We start from the raw sequence: 24204 nt of genomic DNA, 5'->3' as shown, positions 1-24204 counted from the left end.
ACATTACTAAATAAAAAGAGTCAGATGAAATAAACGCAGATCATATAAGTATACTATCTCAAATTTATGAAGTGTGCCTTTGTTTATCATGTCACATTTGTTTTTTTAAAACTTGATGCTCGAGACTAAAAATATTAATGGTATTTTTTTAATAAAAAGTTTATGTGAGTTGAGTTCTGGAGCACACTAAGTTTAAAGTAGGTCTCAATATTTAAAGAACGTTTACAAAATACTTATAGATCATTCACTAAAGAGATTGCCATATTAGTAACAGAAGTTGAACTTGTAGATGAGTTAACTTCTTACCAACTTTCATTGGTTAGAAAATAATGATTTCTTTATTTATTTTTTTTGGTGAAAAATAGTCCTTCAAAAATGCAAAAATAAAAAACTAAGGAGAAGAATATATCTAAGCTGCCATATATATATATATATATATATATATATATATATATATATATATATATATTAACTATTAATTAATTATGAAATAAACAATAGATTCTAAAATTTATATTTTTAAATAATTTCTCAAAAAAATGTGATATAAGTTTTCTTACACAAAACATATGGATTAACATGCATGGTCTATATATACAAGTCCTCGTTTACTTGACAAAATATCAAAATTGATAGGTCAAACATCGTGATTAGAGTTTAAATCTGTCTCTTTCACTTGTATGTATGGGTTTTAAGTGTCTATTATCATTTCATTTATCTAAAAAAACATTCATGGTATCTATTGGTTAAATAGGGTGCAAATAGAAACATACTTATATATTTATGGTCAATGAGATGAGCGGACTTTAGCTTGGTATTTATGATTTATTAACCAATGAAATGAGATAAATTCTCTCTTAAAAAAATTGAAAAATAAATTGACATAATTTCCAATACATAATTTCTATATTTAGTACAGTAATATGTGCCATTATCGCACATGTTAGCATTTTCCTTACAAAATAAAAGGTAATAACTGAGAAGTGATATACATGATATTAACTAAATGATGATAATTTTCTGAAACAATTATTTTTGGAAATGTGATAATTATACAAAAAAATTACATATACTCTAAACTCAACAAAATATGGGAAACTTGTATGAGAAAGTACCAATTTGGCACTACACTACTCCTCCTCAAATCAACCTGTCAAAGAAATAAAATGACAATTTTGCCTTCTGTCATGTATGAATTTGAATATGACTCTATGCTATGTACTGTAGTAAGTGGTTGTAGGGGACCCAAACAAAAACCTTGGGTTTTGGAAGTGCCTTTGTTTTCACATGACCAATGTATATTGACATTTGGATATGTAGCTACACAATTTAATAAACACTCCATCATTCATTATCATCATCACCATCATCATTATTATTTCTTAGGGCATTCTTTTTCATTAGAACGAGAGAGAATTAAACTCAACTCACTTATTTGCTCAGATTTCAAATTTTCAACAACTAAGGTAGGTCAACTACACCCTGCAAACATTGACATTTCTCACCCATGTTGTTTTCTCTTATCATAATTCTATAATATTATTATTATAATAATACTACTATTATTGTGACTACAATCACACTCTTTAAACACCCAACATAAAAATTCAATTTTTTCTTGTTAATCTTTGTTTAATCCTCTTCTTAACCCTTCTAATCTAATATGCTTATTGCTTGTTTTTATCATAATGTATGAGTTGGGTTTAATCTCAAATCAAGCAAAGTTAATAACTTTATTCAAAACCACTTCATAATTTACAATCTCTAATTTAAATTTCAAACACAAAATTCTCAAAAAAATGCATTTTTTTCACTCTCAAATTCACAATAACAATGGTGCTATCACAACAAACCCTTCAATTATTTCTCCATATTCTTCAATTCCTTATGATTCAAACAACCAGAAAAATTCAGAACCAACCCAAATTTCTTCATCTTCTAGTAACAAAATAAACCCTGCAATTCTTTTCATCATAGTTATATTAGCTATAATATTTTTCATCTTAGGTTTTCTTCATTTACTTGTAAGATTTCTCATAAAGCATAGATCTTCATCATCATCATCAACAACAATTTCTCAATCAAATAGATTTCCAGAAATGTCTGAATCTGATGCATACCAAAGACAGTTACAACAGCTTTTCAATCTTCATGATTCAGGTTTAGATCAAGCATTCATTGATGCACTTCCAGTTTTCATTTACAAAGAGATAATTGGTTTGAAAGAACCATTTGATTGTGCTGTTTGTTTATGTGAGTTTTTGGAACAAGATAAGTTAAGATTGTTACCAAATTGTAACCATGCTTTTCATATTAGTTGTATAGATACATGGTTATTGTCAAATTCATCTTGTCCTTTATGTAGAAATACCCTTTATTCACAAGGGTTTTCTTTTGATAAAAATCCTGTTTTTGAGTTTGAGGATGAAAGGGATGAGGAATTTGTTATAGGGATTGGTTCAGTTAACAAAGATATGGAAAATCATATAATGAATGGGAAAAGGGTTTTTTCTGTTAGGCTTGGAAAGTTTAGAAGTTCAAATAATGAAGAAGGGGGTGCAAAAAGTGAAGGAGAGAGTAGTAATTGTAATTTTGATGTTAGGAGATGTTATTCAATGGGGTCTTTTCAATATGTTGTTGCTGATTCAGATTTGCAAGTTGCTTTGAAAGCTTCTAAGGGTGATGGTAGTATGAGACAATTGAAGGGAATTAGAGAAATTCAAGATGGGAGTTTTTCCAATGATGGTGATGTTGAAGGCAAGAAGATTAACATTGCAAGGAAAGGTGAAAGTTTTTCTGTTTCAAAGATTTGGCAATGGTCTAAGAAGGATAATAAGATACCAAGTTCATCTGATACACATTTTCATAATTGTGTTGCCAATGAAAGTTTGCCATGGATGAATAAAGCTAGAGGTACATGATATTGATATGATACATTAAGTTACTTAGTGTTTTTGTATTTTTAACTACTTTCATATTTTCAAATTCAATGAATCCATTTTGTTTAGTTCTTACTTCTCATTCTTTGATCTTACTTTTTTATTTAGTGCTAATACATGTAAGTTATGATATGAATTATGAAATACTTAACTTAATCAGGCTATTGTCTTTGAACAATATCATTCTTTTGAGTATGTGGCCTTATTGTGTAATATGTGAATATGGACTTGAATCAATCTTTTAAAACTCGAACTGAATTAGACATTTCAACTAGTTAAACCTTGAACCGGTTTTTCTACTGTTTGGTTATTTGAGTGGTTCAACAGCGGTTTTGTTTCGATTTGAACGATTGAAAACAAATGAACTATCATGATCTAGAGGTTTCACTGATTCGATTTTTAAAACATTGCCTAAATCGAGCACTTGTTTTTCCTTTGTAGAGTTGTAACAAATTAACTACACTACATCTATTAGATGTGATTGTAATTGAAAAAGAAGAGTAAAGTTAGTACATGATATAGAGCATAATTTTAATGTGGACCATTAATGGCATGTGATTCTTTAAGTGACAAAAGTGTTCTTTATCAGCAACTTCTTGCAAGAAATAGGAAGATGAAAGTGAGGTCAAATTAGGGTGGTTGTTTTTTGGATGCTTTTGGTTTTTGGGTGAGGTTTGCTTTTTCACTTTTTGGGTAAAAAGAAGTAAAAGGTACAAGGATAGATTCCATTCCTTCTTCTATCTACTCATTATTGTGCATGACCCTTTATTGAAGGCATTCTTTTTTGGATGGTTTAGCATTTAACTGCTAAGATAGATGTGGAAAATGAAATGTGGGGTGGAGGAGTTTCTTAGATTAGGAATATGGAGTCATGACATGATGGTGATGGGGATGTGTTAGTGCTTCAAACTTCAAAGGATGTGTGTGGGATACCAAAAAGTGTCAATATTTTTATCTTATTTTTATTTCATTTTCTATTTTGAAGGATTTGTGAAGAAAAGAATGCTGGTGATTTTTTTTTCTTTTTCATAAATTATTAAAAAATTAGTAAAAAAAATTCTAATAATTATTAATGAAACACATCAACTAAAGTTAAAATAAACCAAACACAGATACACACACACAAAAAAAAAAAAAAAAACACATCCGTAAGTCCTTATTCTGCATTGCTCTTGGAAAATTTGGTGAATGATATCCCTCTTGTGAGGTCAATTTTCTATGTATTCAGCATAATTTTTTGAATATTATTATTAGTTTTTTTTTAAGGATTGAATATTATTATTTGTTTTATTTTTTTTGAGAGATATTATTAGTATTATTATTATTGTTATCATTATTATTTTTTTGACAAAAATTATTATTATCATTATTGTTATTATTATTATTATTATTATTATTATTATTATTATTATTATTATTATTATTATTATTATTATTATTATTATTATTATTATTATTATTATTATTAAAACTTGCTATATTTTTAATCTGAACACACAGGGTCTAACTTTTTTCAATGATAAACACTTGCTTAGTTAAATCTTACGAAGTGAACCGTGAAAACCAATTTTTGTATTTCTCTCATAAGGCTAGGTGAATTTTTTTTTTTTTTAAATAAATTAGTGGTTAAAAATTCATCTTAATTGGGTTCGAACTCAGTGTCAGACTTATATAATGTCCCAACCAAACTTTCGGTTAACGCTGTGTTAACAATTTATTCATTCATTCACTTTCATATCACTATTCATTTTTCCATACTCATCACACATACAAAATCATTCGCGAAAAAACTTGCATTGAGCTAGTTGTTGTCATTTACACTCACAATAAGTCAATGGTTTCTTTTAATTTGGACCAGTGAAAGTTGGTCTCCAACTTGGACCAATTGAATGCTGACCATAGATTTAATAATAATTAATATGGAAGGTTGTGATTGAAGGTCTGATACCTGATGTATAAGTTTAATAAAATCAAGTCCAGTGTAAGTGTGACCGCACAGGAAATTTTTTGTCCTTTCTAAACATGGATCTTATGTAATTTTTTATTTATTTTTTATATAGTCAAATTTATAAAAGCCCAGCAACATATGAACAATCATCATCATCTTCATCTTCTTTGTCATAATATTCATCATCTTCTTTCTAACTCCGGAGACCCACACTCGTACCCTTTGTGATAACCCATCTGTTATACAGTGGGAGCAAAATAATTGTGATTATGCTACTGTTACTGTGTTTGAGAAAACATATTGGTGACGGTGAGATTAGAAGGAAAATCAGAATGTCTTGGAACTACATGGCACTCACTGTTTAATGGATTTTTAGATGCACAGGATCTTAGTTTTATAGTAGTAAAAGAAATACACAAAAAATTAACAGATGAACAAATGCAAATGAAAAAAGGAAAGTGCTACTGCTATCGAACTGAAAATTAGAACAACGCAGTTAAAGATTAATAATTCAACATCATAATATATTATTATATTTTAATCAAATCAAAATTATTTTTCATTTAATTAGGTCCAGAAGCTCGAAGAACAAAAATTTTAAGGTTTTTTTTTTGAGAGAATTTTTTTTAAGGTTTGATAGCTCAAAAATAATGACATTAATTACAACTGGAACAGAACCTCTTGATGTTGGTGGTAAGTTGGTGTAAAACTCCTACTCATTAATAGATCTGAAACAAAAAGAAACTTTGTAAATTATTGAGGGAAAGGGGTTGCTAGCATGTTTTCCTATAAGGGGGTGTATGGTATGAGACAACCGGAATATAACCTATGATACCAGGTAATTTTACTGTCCAAGTTGGACCAAAACATACACTGGCCCAAGGTAAACGGACCCTATGTCAATAACTCTCCACCCAAGGAAAAAAACTAAAAAGTATGGCTCCACTTACAGTCTAAGTTTTTTATTGGTTGCATGGGTCTCGAGTCTTGACAAATAAGCATGTACTTAACCCGAGTACATCCTTCCATGTTTCACCAAGGTTCATCCAAAGCCATTTTCAATATTTTATTCACTTGGGTCAACTACGTAAGGCTAAATAAAGGAGAAGAATCGGTGCACCTATGATGCTGGGGCCTATAGTAAAAGGAGTAAGTTATCAACCTCCTCATTATTGACCCATAATAATGGGGGATACACACATCTCTTTGACCTTCACCGACTTTACCTTGGCAAAATGACAGAGAAGCACAACGCAACATCAAGAAGCAAAAAAATGGTGGGGTGGCTTCTACATATGGCTGGATCTCATATAGAAAGATACCAAATCTAAAATATATTAATTAATTAAGAAATTTAACCAAGTCAAATATGAGTAAACTAACGTTGTCTCCTTTCTAACTAATGTTTTAAAAATTAATCAAACCAGAGAGTTCAACTCATTAAATAGTGAATCGGTACTGTTTACGATTTAGTTGTTTTAACAGTTAAATTACCATCTCATTTCAATTTGAGCAGTTTACATCATGATCCAGAAGACTTGCTGATTCAATTTTCAGTTCAAATTTTAAAATGTTGTGTCAACTAAATTTAGTGATGGAGAAAATCTTTGCAATGCATTGTCTTAGGTGGGTCTGTCGTGGGACAAAGAAAACAACAAAGAGGTGGTTACTAGTTAAGCATATATATTATAGAGCAGTTGAATGATTTTTGTCTTGCATATGATATGATTATGCATGACAACACAAAATTGTGAGATAATGGCATCTCATGTCACGTGTTTCGCGTAAGACATAACTCTAGCAGCTTTCAATTAAATCGTTCCAACGTACTTTTGACACTTTACTAAATTAAATATATATTAATCTGAAAAATCACTTAAATATATACACCCTCCGGTCACTATTATAAGCAAAAATCAACATTTTACATTCATTCATTTAATGATGTATGTGCTCTATAATAAAGGTCATATACATCATTAGTTGAATGAATCCAAAATATTGATTTTTGCTTATAATAGTGACCGGAGGTTGTAGATATTAATCTGAAAAATCACACTGCAAATGTTGTTTAGTAATGAGGGAAATGGATCCTCTCAAAAAAAAATCCCTCTCATCTCTCTCGAGTGTATTCAATCTCAATACTACAATTATATTAATAACTCGTCTCACATGTTTCATTCAATAGTGAGATTGAATACACAAGAGAGATAAGAGAGAAAATTTAAGGATTCATTCCTAGTAATGAGATTATTGATGATAATATCATAAAACGTGTGCATTCATGTTTTGTAATTTTTCTTTTGTATCATTTGGCATTACATTCTTACGGTATACTACTGATAGTTCGGTTATTTCAGCCGATATTCATAAACAAAACAAAAATAAAACAATTATTTTAGGGTTTATAACTAACTAAAGAGCTTGTACAAATTTAAACTCATTAGATCTTGCATGTTGACTTTGGAAAATCTACACATATGCAAAGGAAAAAATGTACATCTTCCGTGATTTGATGATAAAAACAGAGTCAAGTAGCTAAAAGGGTGCTTAGAACTATGATAGACATGCATTTAACCAGCGCCCAGAACAATGCCACAAGCTGTGGCTTCACGTTAAACGCATGGTGAACAAGGCACTTCACGCAGAAAGATAACAGTTTGCTGAATCACAAAATTAGTTTGAAGTCGAAAAGGGGGATTAAGGTGCATTTCAACCAATAACATTTGCAGAAACAAAATAAAAACATTCTGAATACGTGTAGAGACCATAAAATACTCTCAACAGTTTTAACATCACAATGGAAAATCCTCACTTACAATTAAACAGCCAGAAATCAAGAAAGAAAAAGGTTTACACAATTTTGAGATGACATTTCATTAACCTTTGGGGGAAAAATGTTACACAAAATCAAATATAATATACCAACTGTCTAAGGGATACCAAATTGCTTTTAACAACACTATAACTTTAGAAAGCACCTCAAGTTCTCAACAGGACAAAACTCTCAGTGCCTTGGGAGGCAAAATTTGATTGACCTTTTTCATACAAGAATATTTTGTACTAATGTACATAAACACCTAAATAAAGGGGGAAAAATATAGCAAATATGTGAAGCCAGAAAATAGACTTCAAATTTGAGCTAAAAAGTGGATCCCATTTGCTTTAACCATACCTTCCTCATTTGAAGGAATCAAACATGAAATTGCACCGGTATTGTTGAGTGCAAACAAAAACAATGGGTTGTGTATAACCTTAATGACCCGTCCATATTTTTGGCTTCACAGACCCTTGGGAAAATTACTGATTTGTCCTTCCTCCAATGTATCTTTACCATTTACCTTGTATGCTATCCTTATGCGCATGACGAGAGATTTCTGAAAAGAGTAGTTTCTAGCAATCAAGTCTTTCTCTAATAAACACTTGCAGTTACTCTCATTAGTAGAAACACATACACAACATACTCACAAAGCACAAATATAGACAAAAGGGGGGAGAGGGCAAAGGGAGTCTAATCTGTAGTTGTCAGTCCAGAATAACGGTCATAGCATGATAGCCATTATACTGACAATTTCGGATCAATAAATAATTTTACTGCATAAATGCTCATACTAAAAAATTATCCACATTTGAACACAAATTCATACTTATACATTTTTGCAGTGCTTAATGGGAGTTTCCCTGCTTGTCCAGTTAACTAAATATGGAGTTTAATTCACTCCATATCAGTGTATTTACTAAAATATGGCAGTTTTTGTTGTATGTACTGTCGAATTTAAAAATAAAACATTAAGCAGCATTTTGGCAGTGATTATTTAGAATTCAAACTCGACAAGATGCATGGTAGAGCATAAATATTTACAGTGAAGCAATACTAATAAAGGATATCTACCTTTCGATGCTGGCTATTAGTAACTCTCAAAGTTTGTGTGACCGACCCATTTCCAGCAGCAGGGAGAGTATTGCCGCTAGCTGGATCCAAGTGCAGTTGTAGAAACTGAAAGTCAAAATAACCACATATGTAAGTACTAGATAACGGAAGGTATCCAGCAGACCAACCACTGAAAAAGCTAATTATCAAACATTAAGAGTAGGAGCAATTATTTAGCACTAAAAACAAGATAACTAATTAGACTAATACAAAGGAAACTATTCAGTAATTGACAGCTGCAAACATTTTTATCATAAGAATCCATCTCTTAGGAGAAGCAACAGCTACAAGTGCTTTCCTCGTGTCTTGAGATTTTTACAATTAAATGTAAAAAATGGAATGAGAAGACGATAGCCAACATAAACTATAAAGCAAGGAACCTCAAGTTAACAATATACATTTGAAGATGAAAAACCAGTAAATTCATATCACACGTTTAACATAAGATAAATAAATAAAAAAAGCAGTAAATTCATATCCCACGATTGAAGTTATAGTAATGGCAATGATGATGATCTTAGCAATTTCAAGTAGACAGTTCAACACTGCAGCATGCTGATTGGCATTTGGCATACCTTGGGAACTGCAGCCTGGAAAACAAAATCTGTATATGTATTGGAGGACAAATTTGTAAAGGTAGCCTGGATAACTGTTGTTTGTGGGTTTCCTGGTTGTTTTGAGAAATTGAATGTCAACCTCAAGGAGCTGCTCTCAAAAGCAGTTACAGATGGGTAAACTGGTCCATTGTTTTCTATTCAAGATAAGAAAAGGAGGAGGAATCAGTACTTCAACTATATTTAAAATAATGATAATACCCAAATTATAAACATGGTATACAACCTGTTGCCGGGCTGGAGGAAATACCACCCAATAAATCCATCATTGAACCAGCATTTGAAGTAGCTCTTGAAGAAGGTGGAAGTGGTGAGAGATCATCCAATGCTGAAGCAGGTGCTATATTACTAGCACTTAAGGACAAGATGTCTACTGTAGATGAGCTGCTCGGGGCAGAAGGCGATCCAATCGACAAAAGATCCATAAGAACATCTGTGCCACTTTTTGATGCTTGACCAACACCTGAAAATTCAATAAAAGTCAGACATGCTATGAAAATGAGTAAATTTACATGTTTCTTCCTTAATAAAACCAATTAATAACTACTAAAACAATTCCACTTTTTTTTTTTTTTTTTTATGAAAACAGTGCTAATATTATATATAAAGTTATAAACAGGGATTTGTAAATGAAGATGGTGATCATAAAAAATAAAAATGTTCAGTTTTCATGACATAATAATAATTTATATGATACACTATAGACACCAACCGTATTGCTGTGATGCTGGAGACAGATCAACACCAAGAAGATCCTGAAGAAAATCGCCACCAGAAGAGCTAGGTGCTGGAGCATCATCTGAACTTAGATCAAGTAGATCTACAAGAGGAGCTGCAGGTTTGGCTACCCCATTCGGGAGACTGACTGAAGGTGCAGTTGCTGTAGAAGCGGCACCTGGTAAAGACCCAGCCCTCCTACCTATGAAAGTGGCCTCATCCAAAATTGGCATCCTTTCTACAAGAGTAGATCTGCACAATAACAGTTTCTCATAATGGGATCACTCTTATCTGAGTATAGCAGGACCAAGATCTTTATATAATATAATATGCAGCTTAATTAAACTCACCTAATATTTTGGTGCTTAGCAATAATCGAGTTGAATTCAATAGCTCTCTGCTGCAATTCTAGCTCAAGGTTCCCTTTGAACTGTACAATAATTTCCCCGATCCTCCTATATACATATTCAGAGAATAAAATCCCCATGTCAAAACATAAAGTACAAGAAGAAAACCAGGTACTGGATGAACAATTTTTTGGCATGTCTATTGAGTAGGAAGAGTTGTGGAGGGAAAATTTTCCCCTGGTTTGTCATAGAGATCAAGTCACATGCACGGGGATTAAATTTTTTAAATCTCAAACCCAGTATTTGTACTAAAATATTACATATTACATATGTAAAAACATTCCCAAACCTTCACCTATATTAGTTTAATTGATTAGAAGAGTAGGTTCTTGACAAGGCATCAGTACCTCTATGTCCAGCTGGTCATGAGTAATCCTTGCCACCTCCATTATTCTAAATTCTAAATAAATTATGAATTTCAACACAAGATAAAGTGGGCCAATGCACTGTCTACATTTCAAGCCTAAAGCGATCTTATGTGAAGGACAGTGTTATCAAAGGAGAATTATGACGGCCAACGAAAAATATCCCCTATAAACATGGGATAATACTTGGGTGACATTGTGGTTGGTGACATTGGCCAACCACAATGTCACAAGTGTACAAAGAAACAAAAAAATATTATGAAAGAGAAAGAAGAAAGACACTTGTGACATTGTGGTTGGCCAATGTCACAATGTCACCAACCACAATGTCACCCAAGTGCTACCCATAAACATGGCATTGCTGCCTATGCCGGATATAATAGGTGTTGCAGCTTATGGTGGCTGGCACAAAATCCGCCGTGCTATAATTCCATGGTGGAAATTTGAGAGCACTGGTGAGGGAGTGTATTAGAAAGTAGAAACCATTCAAGAGCCTTCATCTAACAATTAGGTTTTAAGGATATTTGATTCTTAACAGACAACAATGTATATATGATGCAATAGATAATAAACAAACTTCAAAACAGCATACTCTGAACAAGAAGGGAAACGTGAAGAGAGCTTTAATAAGGCAGCCAAAGCCATTGCTTTTGTGGTAAGATCTGATGCACGGCGTTTTATAGCGATCTCTACAACATCCACTGCATCTGACTCAGTCACCTGGTAGATAAAACAATTAACAATAAAAAACATAGTATAAAAAATTTAAACACAGTATGTATTAAAATATCATAGTTTTAGATTTTCCAATGTTCTATAATCAAGAAAACTTAAAGACATCAATGGTCGGTAGTCCAGTTGTTGTTCCATTAAGCTGAATATATCAAAAAAATAGGCACAGTAGGCATGGGAATCAGGTCATTCCTCTGTATAAAACAATTGAATGAGCAATAAGAACTTTTAAAAGAGGCAAGCCACAATTCTAATGTTTATGGCTTAAGCACCAAGCACATATTGTGCCAGATTCATTAAAAAAGAAAATGACAAGGAGCCGTTTCTGACAGAGGAGAAGTTCAACACACCTATCAAACATGAAAACAAATCCCAGTACTTAACCCATTTTCTACCTTACAAAGAGATAGGAATAGAACTGCATATGGGAATCTAGTACTGAGACTGATGGATTTTGTTTCTAATTGTTCATTATTAACCATCAAAATGTGAGCCATACAAAAAGAAGCCTCATCAAAAGGACACTGTTAGAACATCTTTGAGACCAATCCAAATACCAACTTGATGATATATTTATGGAGGCCATGCAATTTATCATATTCAAGCAACTTGAAGCAATAGTATAAACATGTGTATAAACAATCAATCATAACCATTCACTCACTGTTATTGGATCTTCTATGTCAAGCATTCCAACATTATTGACTAACATGTCACCATACTCCCCAATGCACCACACTGTAACTCGAACTAGAGTCTCCTGGAAAAATAAATATTAGGCGATGATGTTGCTATATAAACATCAAGAGAAAATCAACAATGTGCATAGGTTTTGTCAAAGCAGAAATGAGCACCTGCTCAGCAGACGTTTGAAATGCTCTGTATAATGCTCTTACTGAATATCCATGAAGCTCGGAAGCATTGCTTATCACAACAATTAAGGCATACCAGACTTCATCTTTTACAAAATTTCCAGCCTACTAACGTAAGAAAAAGATCAGTACATGCACTCAATACACACCAGCATGGCTCAATATGGAGGAATCCCAAAAGCACCAAACAATAATCACAATAAAATGGCATCCTAATGGACAAATCACAACCCCCACCACCACCTTCTCGGCAATAATCATAAAAAACCATCAATTTTATGAGAATATTGTGACTGACACAGAGAAGCAGTACAAATAACTCAGGTACAAACAAAAGAGATAAAGACGCATGGAATCATATATATACCTGAACTATAAGTTCATACAAATGATAATAAAATTCATTGATACCAGCATGTATGTAAATATAATAAGCTAATACAGGAAATCATTTTTTTATACCTCAGTCAGAACCTTCAGCATCTGATCAATGTACCAGATCTTCTCTGGGGAAAACCTGAAGCAACAATAAAAAAAAAAAACTGACAGTCACGCAAGACATTTATAATTGTCACTTCAAGAAACTCTAATTAGTTGTTCTAAACTGAAATGGTGTGACAAAGATGTGGAGTGGACCATGTGAAATAAGCCAAATAGATTGTTTTATTTTACCAAATAGGAAGAGAAGAGGGAAGACTAAGGAACAGAAATATCCAAAATGCAAAAATTGAAAGACGAACACAGATTGTAAGTTTATTATTTATTACAAACACAACAAACAGTTATATAACTTCTAAAAGAAAAAATGATAGTAAAACCTGTTCCTGTGACGAATCAAACCATTTTATTTTGATATAATATCATAAGTGGTCCCAGAAATTACTGGAAATAAATAAATGAAGTGCATGGCTACTCTAGCAACCTATGTCTGACCTCCCCCACCCCCTCTTAAAAAAGGCAAATAATACTGAAACAGAATGCCATTCAGAACCTTGTGACTCACTTTGCAACTATGGAGCATATTTTGGTAGTTAGGTCCCCTCTGAAATCAAGATCACTGACTTCCAGATAATCTACAAGATCTTTCACTAAAGGCTTCACATTAGTTTCATTTACCAGAACATATACAAGTTCAAGGGCTCTTTTCCGAATTGAAGCATCTAGATCCTGAAGCAAAGAGTCCACTGATTAACTTCTCTAGTTGCAAAAACACATTCGACTTTGGATAAGAAGTAATAACAAAGAAAACAAATCACATACCTTCACACATTCTAGAATTGTTGCACGGTGCCTCTGCACTGCCTGAGCATCAGCAGTTACAGCCCTCATTAGCATGTTTAATGCCACGTATCTGAAGGAAGAGGGTAGGAAGAGTATGATTCACTACAATAATGAAGTACGATATCCACAAAGCACAAAATTAATTTTAACAAATAAATTTTGTTAGTGGATAATAAGTACTAAAATTGTTTCTCACTTCTTCTCTAACTGCAACATCCAAAGACAGAATTATTAACAGGATAGCATATATTTCTCTAACCTAGTCAGCATGTAAATTACATCTTACAGGCATGAAGGTTAGTTTAGACAATAACAGAGATGTCAGAATATAACCAAGTACTCTAACTGCATGTATCAGTAAAATATATTTAATCCAACCCCAAGCTTATTCTGTTTCTAGTCAAGCAAAACTTGTAGTCAATATATTTGGGATCCCACCATTTTAAAATTTAAACGAGTTGGAGCAAAATAACTAGTGAAGTTCGTAAAGTAATAATTGAATTGCTCAAATGTTAGACTGCCAAATTTACTATAGCTCATCTCAAGAAGCATCCGCTCATTATAAATATGCAATAGAAAATGAAAATAGATCAATCACAGACAATGTGCCAAAAATTTATGTGCACGGTTGTTCAAGACTCTATAACATACATGCACACAATCATAAAAGCACATGCTTACAAAAATTCATAAGCCAGTCAGTACAAAATTCACCTATAAAAAGACATCAAGGAAAGTGGGAAACATTTTTAAAAAATATTGGGCCATAAGCCCATCTGTAAATAGCTTTGTAATCTCCTCCTATCATCCTATCATATTCTTTGTTAAGTAATAATATACCATTTCTACAAGAAAGCTGTGATGGTCAGTAATAGATAACCGGATCATTTTTGTGCCAATTAAAAGAAGTGCCCTTGGTTTAAAGATGTAATCTTACAAGAACTAACGCTAAAAGTGATTACTTCTCCATATTCGGTAATCAAAATACTGGTTTGGGGATAGAACAAATATTCTCAATATCCTAACACACAAAAAACAGTGGTTTCCATTCACTTGCAGTAGGCACTATGGTTGAAGAAAACAGGAGAATGTTCTAAGGGGCCAATGATCAATCTGACTGATCAAGAACGCTACCTAAATTCTTGCATCAAATATCAATTCATTGGACGGTAATCAGGCATCCTTCCCTGGTTGGAGGAAACATCTTAGACTTCTTTCAATGTTTTTTGTATAATTTTGCTTATATAGATCATAACCTTGAAATGTGAACACTCAATGTACTGGTGTTAGTCTTAATCAAGTTTTTCAGTTACTTGTCAAGGAAAAGTAATGACCAGAAGTAAACCTGATATTGTTGTCGCGGTTTGACAAGAATCTTCCCAGGATATTGATGGCAAGTACGCGTAAGCCACCGTTATCTTCAATGCTCATTATCGTTTGAACACACTCATATAGAATGGCATTCCCTGCAACTTTATTTGACTCGGTTTTTGTAGCCACCTAAAACAGATAGCACGTTTAAAATTATCAACCTTAAATTTCAGAAAAGCCAGCCACTAATATGCAATAGTACATTAAAATCATTAACACATTTCCCTTAATCTCATAGATTTTGTAAATAATAAACAAATCCTAAGAATATTGAAATGAATGATATAAAACTTTATGACTGCAACAAGTGGTTAACATCATTTATGAAGAAAATTTAATTGGTCAGTGAATTGGAGCTTCTTCTATCTTTGGTTCTAAAGTGAATTGAAGTTTCTAAAAGAGATTAATCATACATATAATAATAATATAATAACTAGTTACTACCCCCGTGCAATTCACATTTTTTCCAATTAAATTTTAATATATCTACATGGAAATTTAAGAAATTATACGATCAAAACTGGATTTTTTTGGAGAATTTCTCGGCATATCATACTAACTTGGGTTATTTAGTGATAAAATGATAAAAATAATCAGAAATCAGGGATGTATTTTGAATTCGATGCAAAGATAGTTGGGAATAATTAGTTCAAATTTGTTGAACTTAATATGTTGATATTATGGGGATAATTGGGAGGAGAAAATTAGGAAGACTCCAATTTGGATGAATTTTTAAACAAAAAATTGGGGAAAGGGGGGAATATTATTAATTAAAGTGCCACTAATGACCATTTTAAGTACCCAAGGGGATTTGAATTCCACCCCTTGAGATTACAAGGTCAAACTCGTAACGTTGAGCTAACATCTCATGGGTGAATAGGAAACAAAAGGCCACTAACAATTTTAAAAGGAGACATGGTTATTTGTGGGAGATAGTTTAGCAAGCGAGTGCCTTGCATTCAAGAGCCATAGCTCTCGTTTAAATTTAATACTCCCTCCGGTCACTATTATAAGCAAAAGTTCACTTTTTAGATACATTGAATGATTAATGTATCTAGTCTTTATTATTGACTAGATACATTAATCATTCAATGTATCTAAAAAGTGAACTTTTGCTTATAATAGTGACCGGAGGGAGTACATAGGAGCAGGTCACAGCGTAAACAAACATTTGACTAGTCCCTGGCAAAAATAAAACCTCATTTAATTGAGTAATATACAATTACATGCACACACCAAGAGCTCCTCCTTTTCCTTGAAACCCTCCCCATAATTCTCCAAAAAATTAGATATAAACATAAATCAAACATTCGACCTGGAGATTAAGAAAATCCAGCTTCTCACCAGGATTCCATTCTCAACAGTTACGAATGATATCCTAATGATACAGTAATCCCACACACACAAACATGCACACAAGAAGAAAATAAAAAGATTTAAAAATATGCACTTTAAGCATATTATACAAAGTATGCTTATATGATAAACATTTTATGCTTACAACATCATTGTCACGACACATCATAATATCAGTATGGCACTTTTGAACCATTTGCAAACTGATAAATCTAGAACCCATATACAATAGTGTCTAGAATTGAACTCTTGGAAAAAATCATATCTAAGATCATAGCTACCAATTCTAACATCATAATCAGGCTGTCATTTGCAGTTTGGCACTAACTTTGTCTCAGTTGCCGTTGACAGATGACACTGATTTTGCCATAGTTGTGGTTGGCACTGATTTCGTTTCAGTGCGGTTTGGCACCATTTTTTGTCTCAATTGTGGTCTAGCCTCAACTTTTGTCCAAGCTACAATTTGGCCTTGACTCTTGTTCCAGTTCCAGATGCAATGATCTAGCCCTAACGATTTTTTATTTATTCCAATGAGTACATTTGTAACAACCTTACAGCTTAGTAAACTATAATTTGAGGGCGACGCGGTAAAAGATATGCAAATGTCTTATAATATCTTGATACATAGAGTATCTTAGATTATCTCATAGGATTAGTTTCTTATCTTAGACTCTCTTAGGATTAGTTTCTGTACTTCTTTGTTATTATCATTATTTGCTTTCCTAGTAAATTAGGATTTCGAGTCTTGTATTTAGTATCTATATTTATCAAAAATCAAAGTCACCAATCATATCAAACCATATCCATAATTCAAAGTCTTTATTTTTTCCCGTTTCTCTATCTAAAACCCTGTATCTTTAACACCAAGGTTTCTTAATGAAGTCACGTGGAAGTGGAAAAAATATCCTAACACCATATATGGTATTCAGCATACATCTACACTACAGAGCCTTGCAAAATGACAAATAAGCAACCATTGTAGTATGAACAATAAAATAATATTGTCATAAAAGTAACAACATGCACACAACTGACCTGGGCAAGTATGTCATTCATAGAGTCACTAGCATCAGCATCACCTTCACCTAACACTCGCAAAAGTTTAAGCAACCTAATGTGGAGAAATGGATCTGTGATGCCAGCAATATCATACTCCGGCGAATAAGGACTGTTCGCTAGATCTTTGAGAGTTCTGACCAAACCATCTGTGCATTTCTGTAATAATTATTCAAATAATATTCTGTTAGATGCTGGTCTGTAGTCAAAGCCCAAATTGCAGTGTTTCTGATACAAAAATGACATCAGAGTAAACTTTAACGTCATAAAATTGTACATATGAACCCTTTTATTTTCCTTTACATAAACATATGATATGTATACCCGACAAGTTTGCTTGCAAAAAACTAAAAATATAGTGCTGTGCCCCATTGAAACTGTAAGATGGTTACTGAAATATGAGTTTTACAGTGATAATCATAATAATGGATCATGAGAATACCTCAAACACAGGTAAAAAATAAAAGCATTACAAATTATATGAAGCGGTCAGATACTCGACTACTCCAAAATCCCAGAAAATAACTTCAGTAAATTTATGGGAGAAACTTTCCCCAGCCCCATCATGACCTAACTATGCCCTCCAGAAGTACACTTCTGAAATCATGTGTGGTTCTTTAGAGATGTGAGGGGTCGGAAAAGTTTCCCCCAACACTTATTACAACTGTCATAAACCCTCTATCTCAAAAGTTCAAGCAGTTAGGTGAAGACACGTGAATACTTTAACATTGTATTTATAACATGCCCTTTAACACAAGAGCCCGCTGAGCTTGATGCATGGACAATACACAAGGCCGCCTGTCTTGTGCTGAAATTCAACTTTTTATTAAAAGAACACGGGAAGCACAGATCGAACATTACCGTTATTATATCATGAGCCAACTGCCCCAAATGCTCAAGCTATCAGATGAAGACACATGAATGGTTTCATATTATTTTTTTATCAATAACATTTTCAAGAAGCAAATTCTTTAATTAATGGATGCTTTCAACTGATAAAGAAGAATGAATAAAAATATAGATGATTTAATATTGCAGAGCACAGAATATTTTTCCATGCTAAGTCTATAATAGGAAAGTTTACTTCAATTAACATAGAAAGTGGATTATGGAGAAATACACTATGTGATTGACAAAATTATAAAGATGAAAAACTACCTTCCTAATATGTTCAAGAGCTTCTGTGCTAGTTTTACACAAATCTGTACAAAGCTGAACTCCAGTAATTAAAACTCCATGGTGTTTCTCCCTAAGTAAGGAAGTAGCAGGATTGATAAAATTTTCTGCCAAGTCTGGAACTTTCTTTATGATCCTTATAGAGCACAATGCTGCCTATATAACAGTGAGCATAGTTAATTTATGTGAATTATAAATGATAAATCAAGCAAGCAGTTACAAGGAAAAGGTTTCGTGGATAAAACAAAATCAAATTACATAACATGCAATTATCTAGAAAATGGGAGCAAGGATATCACAAAAAAAAGAACAGATGCGACAACTAACATTAGGCAACACAGCCAGCTTGCCGGATGTCAAGTTCTTAAAAGCATGTAGATAAATAGATTTCCACTCAAAATTATGAAAAATGGAACAAGAAAACAGTACTAAACAAATATTAACAAAAACAATGAAAAAAAGGTGATATCAACAACCACCAAACTTTTTGTATCCAATCTCACATTTCAGAAACATTTTTGCTATTACATGATAATGCATTATTATACATCAGAATTTTTTTTAATCAAAATGTATCCCTGAGACCCTTTAAGTTTAACTTTTGTACCGGATTAGTCATTTTAGTTTTTTTAGCTTCAAATTGGTCCTTCATATTAGTAAAAGTGAGCACCTAGTCCTTTAAGTCATTAAATATGTACACCATTACCCTCTTTCCTTCCATTAAACTTGGTTAAAAAGTGCTTATGTTGACGTTTATTGCTAAGTTAGTAGGTCCAAATTCACCGCTCTCAAAATGAGGGTTCATAGATGTGTATTATTCAGTCTTGGTTTGAAACAAAATCGATAGATTACCTTATTTATAATGTTGATGAAATATTTATCTGTAAAATTATGATAGAATTGAGAAACAATAAGGAAATGTAAGTAATCATATATAGTGTCATAAACGCTTTTTGGACCTTTCACCTCAATGTTAAATGGTCATGCAAGTACTTTTTAACAAAGCTGGATGAAAAAAGGGACCAATTTGTTGCAAACAAAAAAAAAGTTAAAGGACTACTTTGCTCACTTTTACTAAATAAAGGACCAATTTGAAACTAAAAAAACTAAAAGGACTAATCTGATAGAATCGTAAAACTTAAAGGACCCCGTGATGCATTTGACGTTTTTTATGTCAAATAGTTGTGGCACAAACGGCCACATGCTAAGACTATTGGCTATCACAACTAGGGGTGTTCGCGGTGCGGTTTGGTTCGGTTTTGAGCATAAAAGTCATCCAAACCGCGAGATAATAAAACATGCGGTTTGGTTTGGTTCGGTTGATTTTTAAAAATTCAACCAAACCAAACCAATGCGGTTTGGATTGGTTCAGTTTGTGCGGTTTATCGCGAGAAAAAAAATTACATTAACTCTAATATTGTCAACTTGTTACAAAGTATACATATGACATTTTATTTTGTTGTTTATATGATAAAATATTAGGTAAAACTTATATCAAAATAGGTAAAATTAAGAATAAACATAAGCATGAAACAAATTATTGGGAAGAAAGAGGAACAAATTCATCACCGGAAATGAATTGAAAGAGATGAAAAGGAATTAGAATCGAACCTCATGGTGCAACAATGGAAAAATCGAATCAAAAGAGATTATTCTTGGGCTATGTAATTGGGGCTAGTACATGTTTAAGTAATATTCATTATTCTTGCGGTTTGGTTTAGTTTGGTTCGGTTCCTAAGATGCAAACCGCAAACCGAACCGAACCGCGCGGTTCAGTACAAAAGCCATCCGAATTCATCCGAACCAAATGCGGTTTTGTGCGGTTTTGGTTTGGATTGGTTTGGTTTGCGGTTTTTCTATTGGGTTGGTTCGGTTTTGAACACCTTTCACAACCATATGATGAAACAACAGACTCTTTAAATGGGCGATTCAACATAAAGTACTATAGTTTATGTGCATTAGAATAACTCCCTGAAGCCAAATCAAAAAGAAATTTATTTGATCAAAGTCATAATTTCTGGAATGATTGAACATGATTCAAATCCACATATTAACCGGAAAACACCAATATAGAACAGGCATTTTTATTTGACTGGGAGCCTTATATCTATGGCAGATCATATTTTTCCATTCTTTTCCTATAGGAAATGGTTGGGTAGATGCAAGCTGTCTCTTAAATCACAATTCTCTCTTTATAATTTAAAAGAATTTATCAATCACACAAAGATGGAGGCAAGTAATGTCACTATTATACAAGGATAAGGATCAGAGTCCGGTATTATAGGATATTTTTTATTCCAGTAAAACAAAATCTAGTATTTATTGGTTGCTAGATGTATGTAAGAAAAGTAATCACATAAGAGCAGTTAAAAAAAACCTAGTATTTATTGGTTGCTAGATGTACAGAAGTTCCAAAACTAATCCCTATAAATGAAGAGCAATAATATGTTACTGTCACTATGAAGCATCCACGACCTCTTCTCCCTCGATATATAACAAAAACAAAAAAAACAGTATGTATAGTTCCAGAAGAGGAATAAGGTGTAATAAAAGCATGAAATACATTGAAAAGGTCACCTTCTTCCGAATATTGGGATCACGAAATTGTAGCAATCTCTCAACCTCGGGTGCAAGATCACGAGCCATTTCTGCTGAACAAATGTTTCCTAAAGCACAGAGTGCAAGTCCCACTATATACTGATTTGTATGATTAAGATCTCTGCAGTTCGGTTAAGGCTTTCCTATATAAACAATTATCAATATTTTTCCCTCGCACGGACACTCCTCGAATTAGACGTGTCCCGGTGTCGGGCACGTGTCGTGTCTTACACCGACACCGACACGACACCGACACATATAATTACACTGAATTATGTGATTTTTTCAAATTATTAGCGGTGTCGGCGTGTCAGTGTCCGTATCCGTGCTTCATAACACGTTATAAAGTGGAATATAAAAATCAGGGAATTAAAAAATAAGATTGATTAAGAAAAGGATACTGTTTCAAAGAATTGGTGACCAACATTAGAACTTCTTGTCTTTCATCAAGAAGCAACATGAGGCCAAGATAACCTATTCTCTTCTCCGGAAATCCGGGTGATGCTATCAACTTGAGACACTCCATTTGACCAAAATGTGTTGGGTATCCAAGCATGTGGATAAACATTAGCTTAGCCATATTGCGATGCCTGTAATCTTGGTCATTTTCATTTATTGAAGCACGAATGGCTGCGCATTCTTTTCTTACAACGCCACGCTCTTCTGCTGCAGTCTTGCATGCACGTATGGCCCGAATCATGTCCCTAAATGTTAGGATGCGAACCAGATAAGTAAAAAATGATTATTATAGTTAAACACCAAAAGAAAATCCCATCAAACATTAATATCTTTGTAACTTGCAAGAAAACCTGAAAACATGTTAACCATGTCTGATTTGGGAGGCAAAAGGTATTTTGACATAAAAAGTCAACTACAATGAAAAACTCACACCGCTGCAGGAATATGCAGAAATGAAAATCCTGCTTGAGTCCGTAAATCTATAGGAGGAAAATAAATCCAAATCTATAATGCAACAGATGATTGGTTGTGGTACCCAATCTATGAAGCACTAACACAAACACCAACTACGACACTAACACTGACACATAGACACTTACAATATTTTAAAAAACTGAAATGATTGAATTTAACATGTGTCATTGTCATGTCGGTGTTGAACACTGACACGTGACGGATATTGAACCCGAAGTGGCAGTGCTACATAGTACCTGATACTTAAATCAGGACAGCATCAGTGAGAATCTAAAGATGGAGGAAAAAATAACTACCTATTTTATAATGTGTAGCTCATACACTCTTGATTCTGAACCTCGCCGCTATTTTTTTCAAAACAGTTAATTTCTAACGTTATTGGAAAGACATGTCTTTGTGCTAAAGCCAAACGATTAACATTTAAGCATCTTCAATAATTAGTTCATATTGTTAACCCCACCTAGTGCTAAAAAAAATGTTTTGGTTTTTATTTTCATATCCAAAACACGTGCTGTTTATGAATTGTTCCCAATGGTTTCAGAGATATAGGAAAAAGCCTCTCAAGATCTCTGTAGCAAACACCTTTGATCAAATGTGTGTCCGGTGTCCGACACCAACATGTGATTACACATTCCAATAATTCACTTTCTCAAATTATTACCTGTGTCAATGTCCTACACCCACACATGTGATTACGTTCAAATAATTCACTTTCTCAAATTATTACCCGTGTCAGTGTCCGACACCCACACATGTGATTACGTTCAAATATTTCACTTTCTCAAATTATTCAAATTATTACCGGTGTCAATGTGCCCGTGTCTGTGTCATAACTCATAACCTATGAAGCACGGACACTCCTCGGATTATGCGTATCCCGATGTCGGTGTCTGACACCAACACATATAATTGCATTAAATTATGTGATTTTCTCAAATTACTATCGGGGTGTCCGCGTGTCAGTTTCTGTGTTTGTATCCGAGCTTCATAGCTCTTAACTGAAGATGAGCAATGCTACACTTAAAATTTTAAGTTCGATGCCACATACTAGAATCGAATTGCAGCACTATGTATACGTAAACTACGATAACATTTCAATTTCAATTTCAATGTCTGATTCAACTGCTATACTGTTTCGAAATCCATAGCCTAACTAACCACATCAAAACCATGAACCAAATTAAAATTCTCAACAAACATCACTAATTTCAGCTTAAAATTAACAAAATCTATAATCTAGAACTCATAAAGCTACATAAACTCCAATTCAATAAAAAAAACGAGAAGAAAATTCAAAATATTCCTACTCAGCTACAAAATCAGCATAAAGAACAAGCATCTAAACGCATTGCAAGAACAGAGAAGCTGATCCGATTCAAAGAATTCAATTGATTACCTCAGACGCGTTCCTGAAGAGAAAGGATTCATGATCGATGATTGCGTGTGTTCGCCGGCGAAGTTGAATCGGATCGAATTGCGGAGAGACGGAATCGGTGAATTGAGTCGCCGGAATCGGAGATCGGAATCGGAGAAGAGAGGGAATAGAGATTCGGATCTGATACAGAGAGAGTGTTGTGTTGTGTGAATTTCGGGGGAAGAAAAGAACTTAACGCCACCGCACTTTTTTCTTTCTTTCTTCTACTTTGTAACGTTTTTACAATTTTAACTTTTCTCCCTCTGAATTTTTTAGATAAAAAAAATGAAATGAAATGAAATTCGGTGTGGAATGAATTACATGAGCAGGGGTAGTTTCGTCAAATTAATGATATCCTTGCAAAATTGTGATTATTGTTAGTTTTTTTTTTAAGGAAAATGCTAACAAGTGTCATAAGGGCATTGTTTAAGCATCTAAAAGTAGCAATTTTTGCATTGAAAATTATACGGTTATGACTTTAAAAAGTGTTTGAC

General features: G+C 33.2%; 2 protein-coding genes across 2 annotated transcripts; one reads left to right on the top strand and one right to left on the bottom strand.

Annotated features, from left to right (window-relative positions):
• Nucleotides 1-1197: 1197 nt before the first annotated feature.
• On the top strand, nt 1198-3014 carry LOC146921127 (RING/U-box superfamily protein). Its single transcript, XM_085714546.1, has one exon. It carries the CDS (start codon nt 1800-1802, stop codon nt 2919-2921), a length of 1122 nt encoding a protein of 373 aa, XP_085570672.1. The 5' UTR covers nt 1198-1799; the 3' UTR covers nt 2922-3014.
• Nucleotides 3015-7739: 4725 nt separating this feature from the next.
• Nucleotides 7740-23915, bottom strand: LOC146921126 (AP-1 complex subunit gamma-2-like). Its single transcript, XM_085714544.1, has 18 exons — nt 23693-23915; nt 21765-22067; nt 21343-21484; nt 18748-18921; nt 17569-17748; nt 15152-15306; nt 13786-13876; nt 13529-13692; nt 12988-13042; nt 12508-12630; nt 12318-12413; nt 11514-11641; nt 10500-10604; nt 10145-10401; nt 9659-9895; nt 9394-9569; nt 8780-8884; nt 7740-8264 (listed from the first exon to the last, which is right to left on the bottom strand). The coding sequence occupies exons 1-18, from the start codon at nt 23722-23724 to the stop codon at nt 8169-8171; spliced, it is 2619 nt and encodes an 872-aa protein (XP_085570670.1). The 5' UTR covers nt 23725-23915; the 3' UTR covers nt 7740-8168.
• Nucleotides 23916-24204: the final 289 nt, after the last annotated feature.

The sequence above is a fragment of the Medicago sativa genome, chromosome 5 (genome assembly GCF_051527215.1).
Source record: "Medicago sativa cultivar Bolivia chromosome 5, Bolivia_mono, whole genome shotgun sequence".
NCBI lineage: Eukaryota > Viridiplantae > Streptophyta > Magnoliopsida > Fabales > Fabaceae > Medicago > Medicago sativa.
The sequence above is the reverse complement of the archived record's forward strand: the minus strand, read 5'-3'. Positions and strand labels throughout refer to the sequence as shown.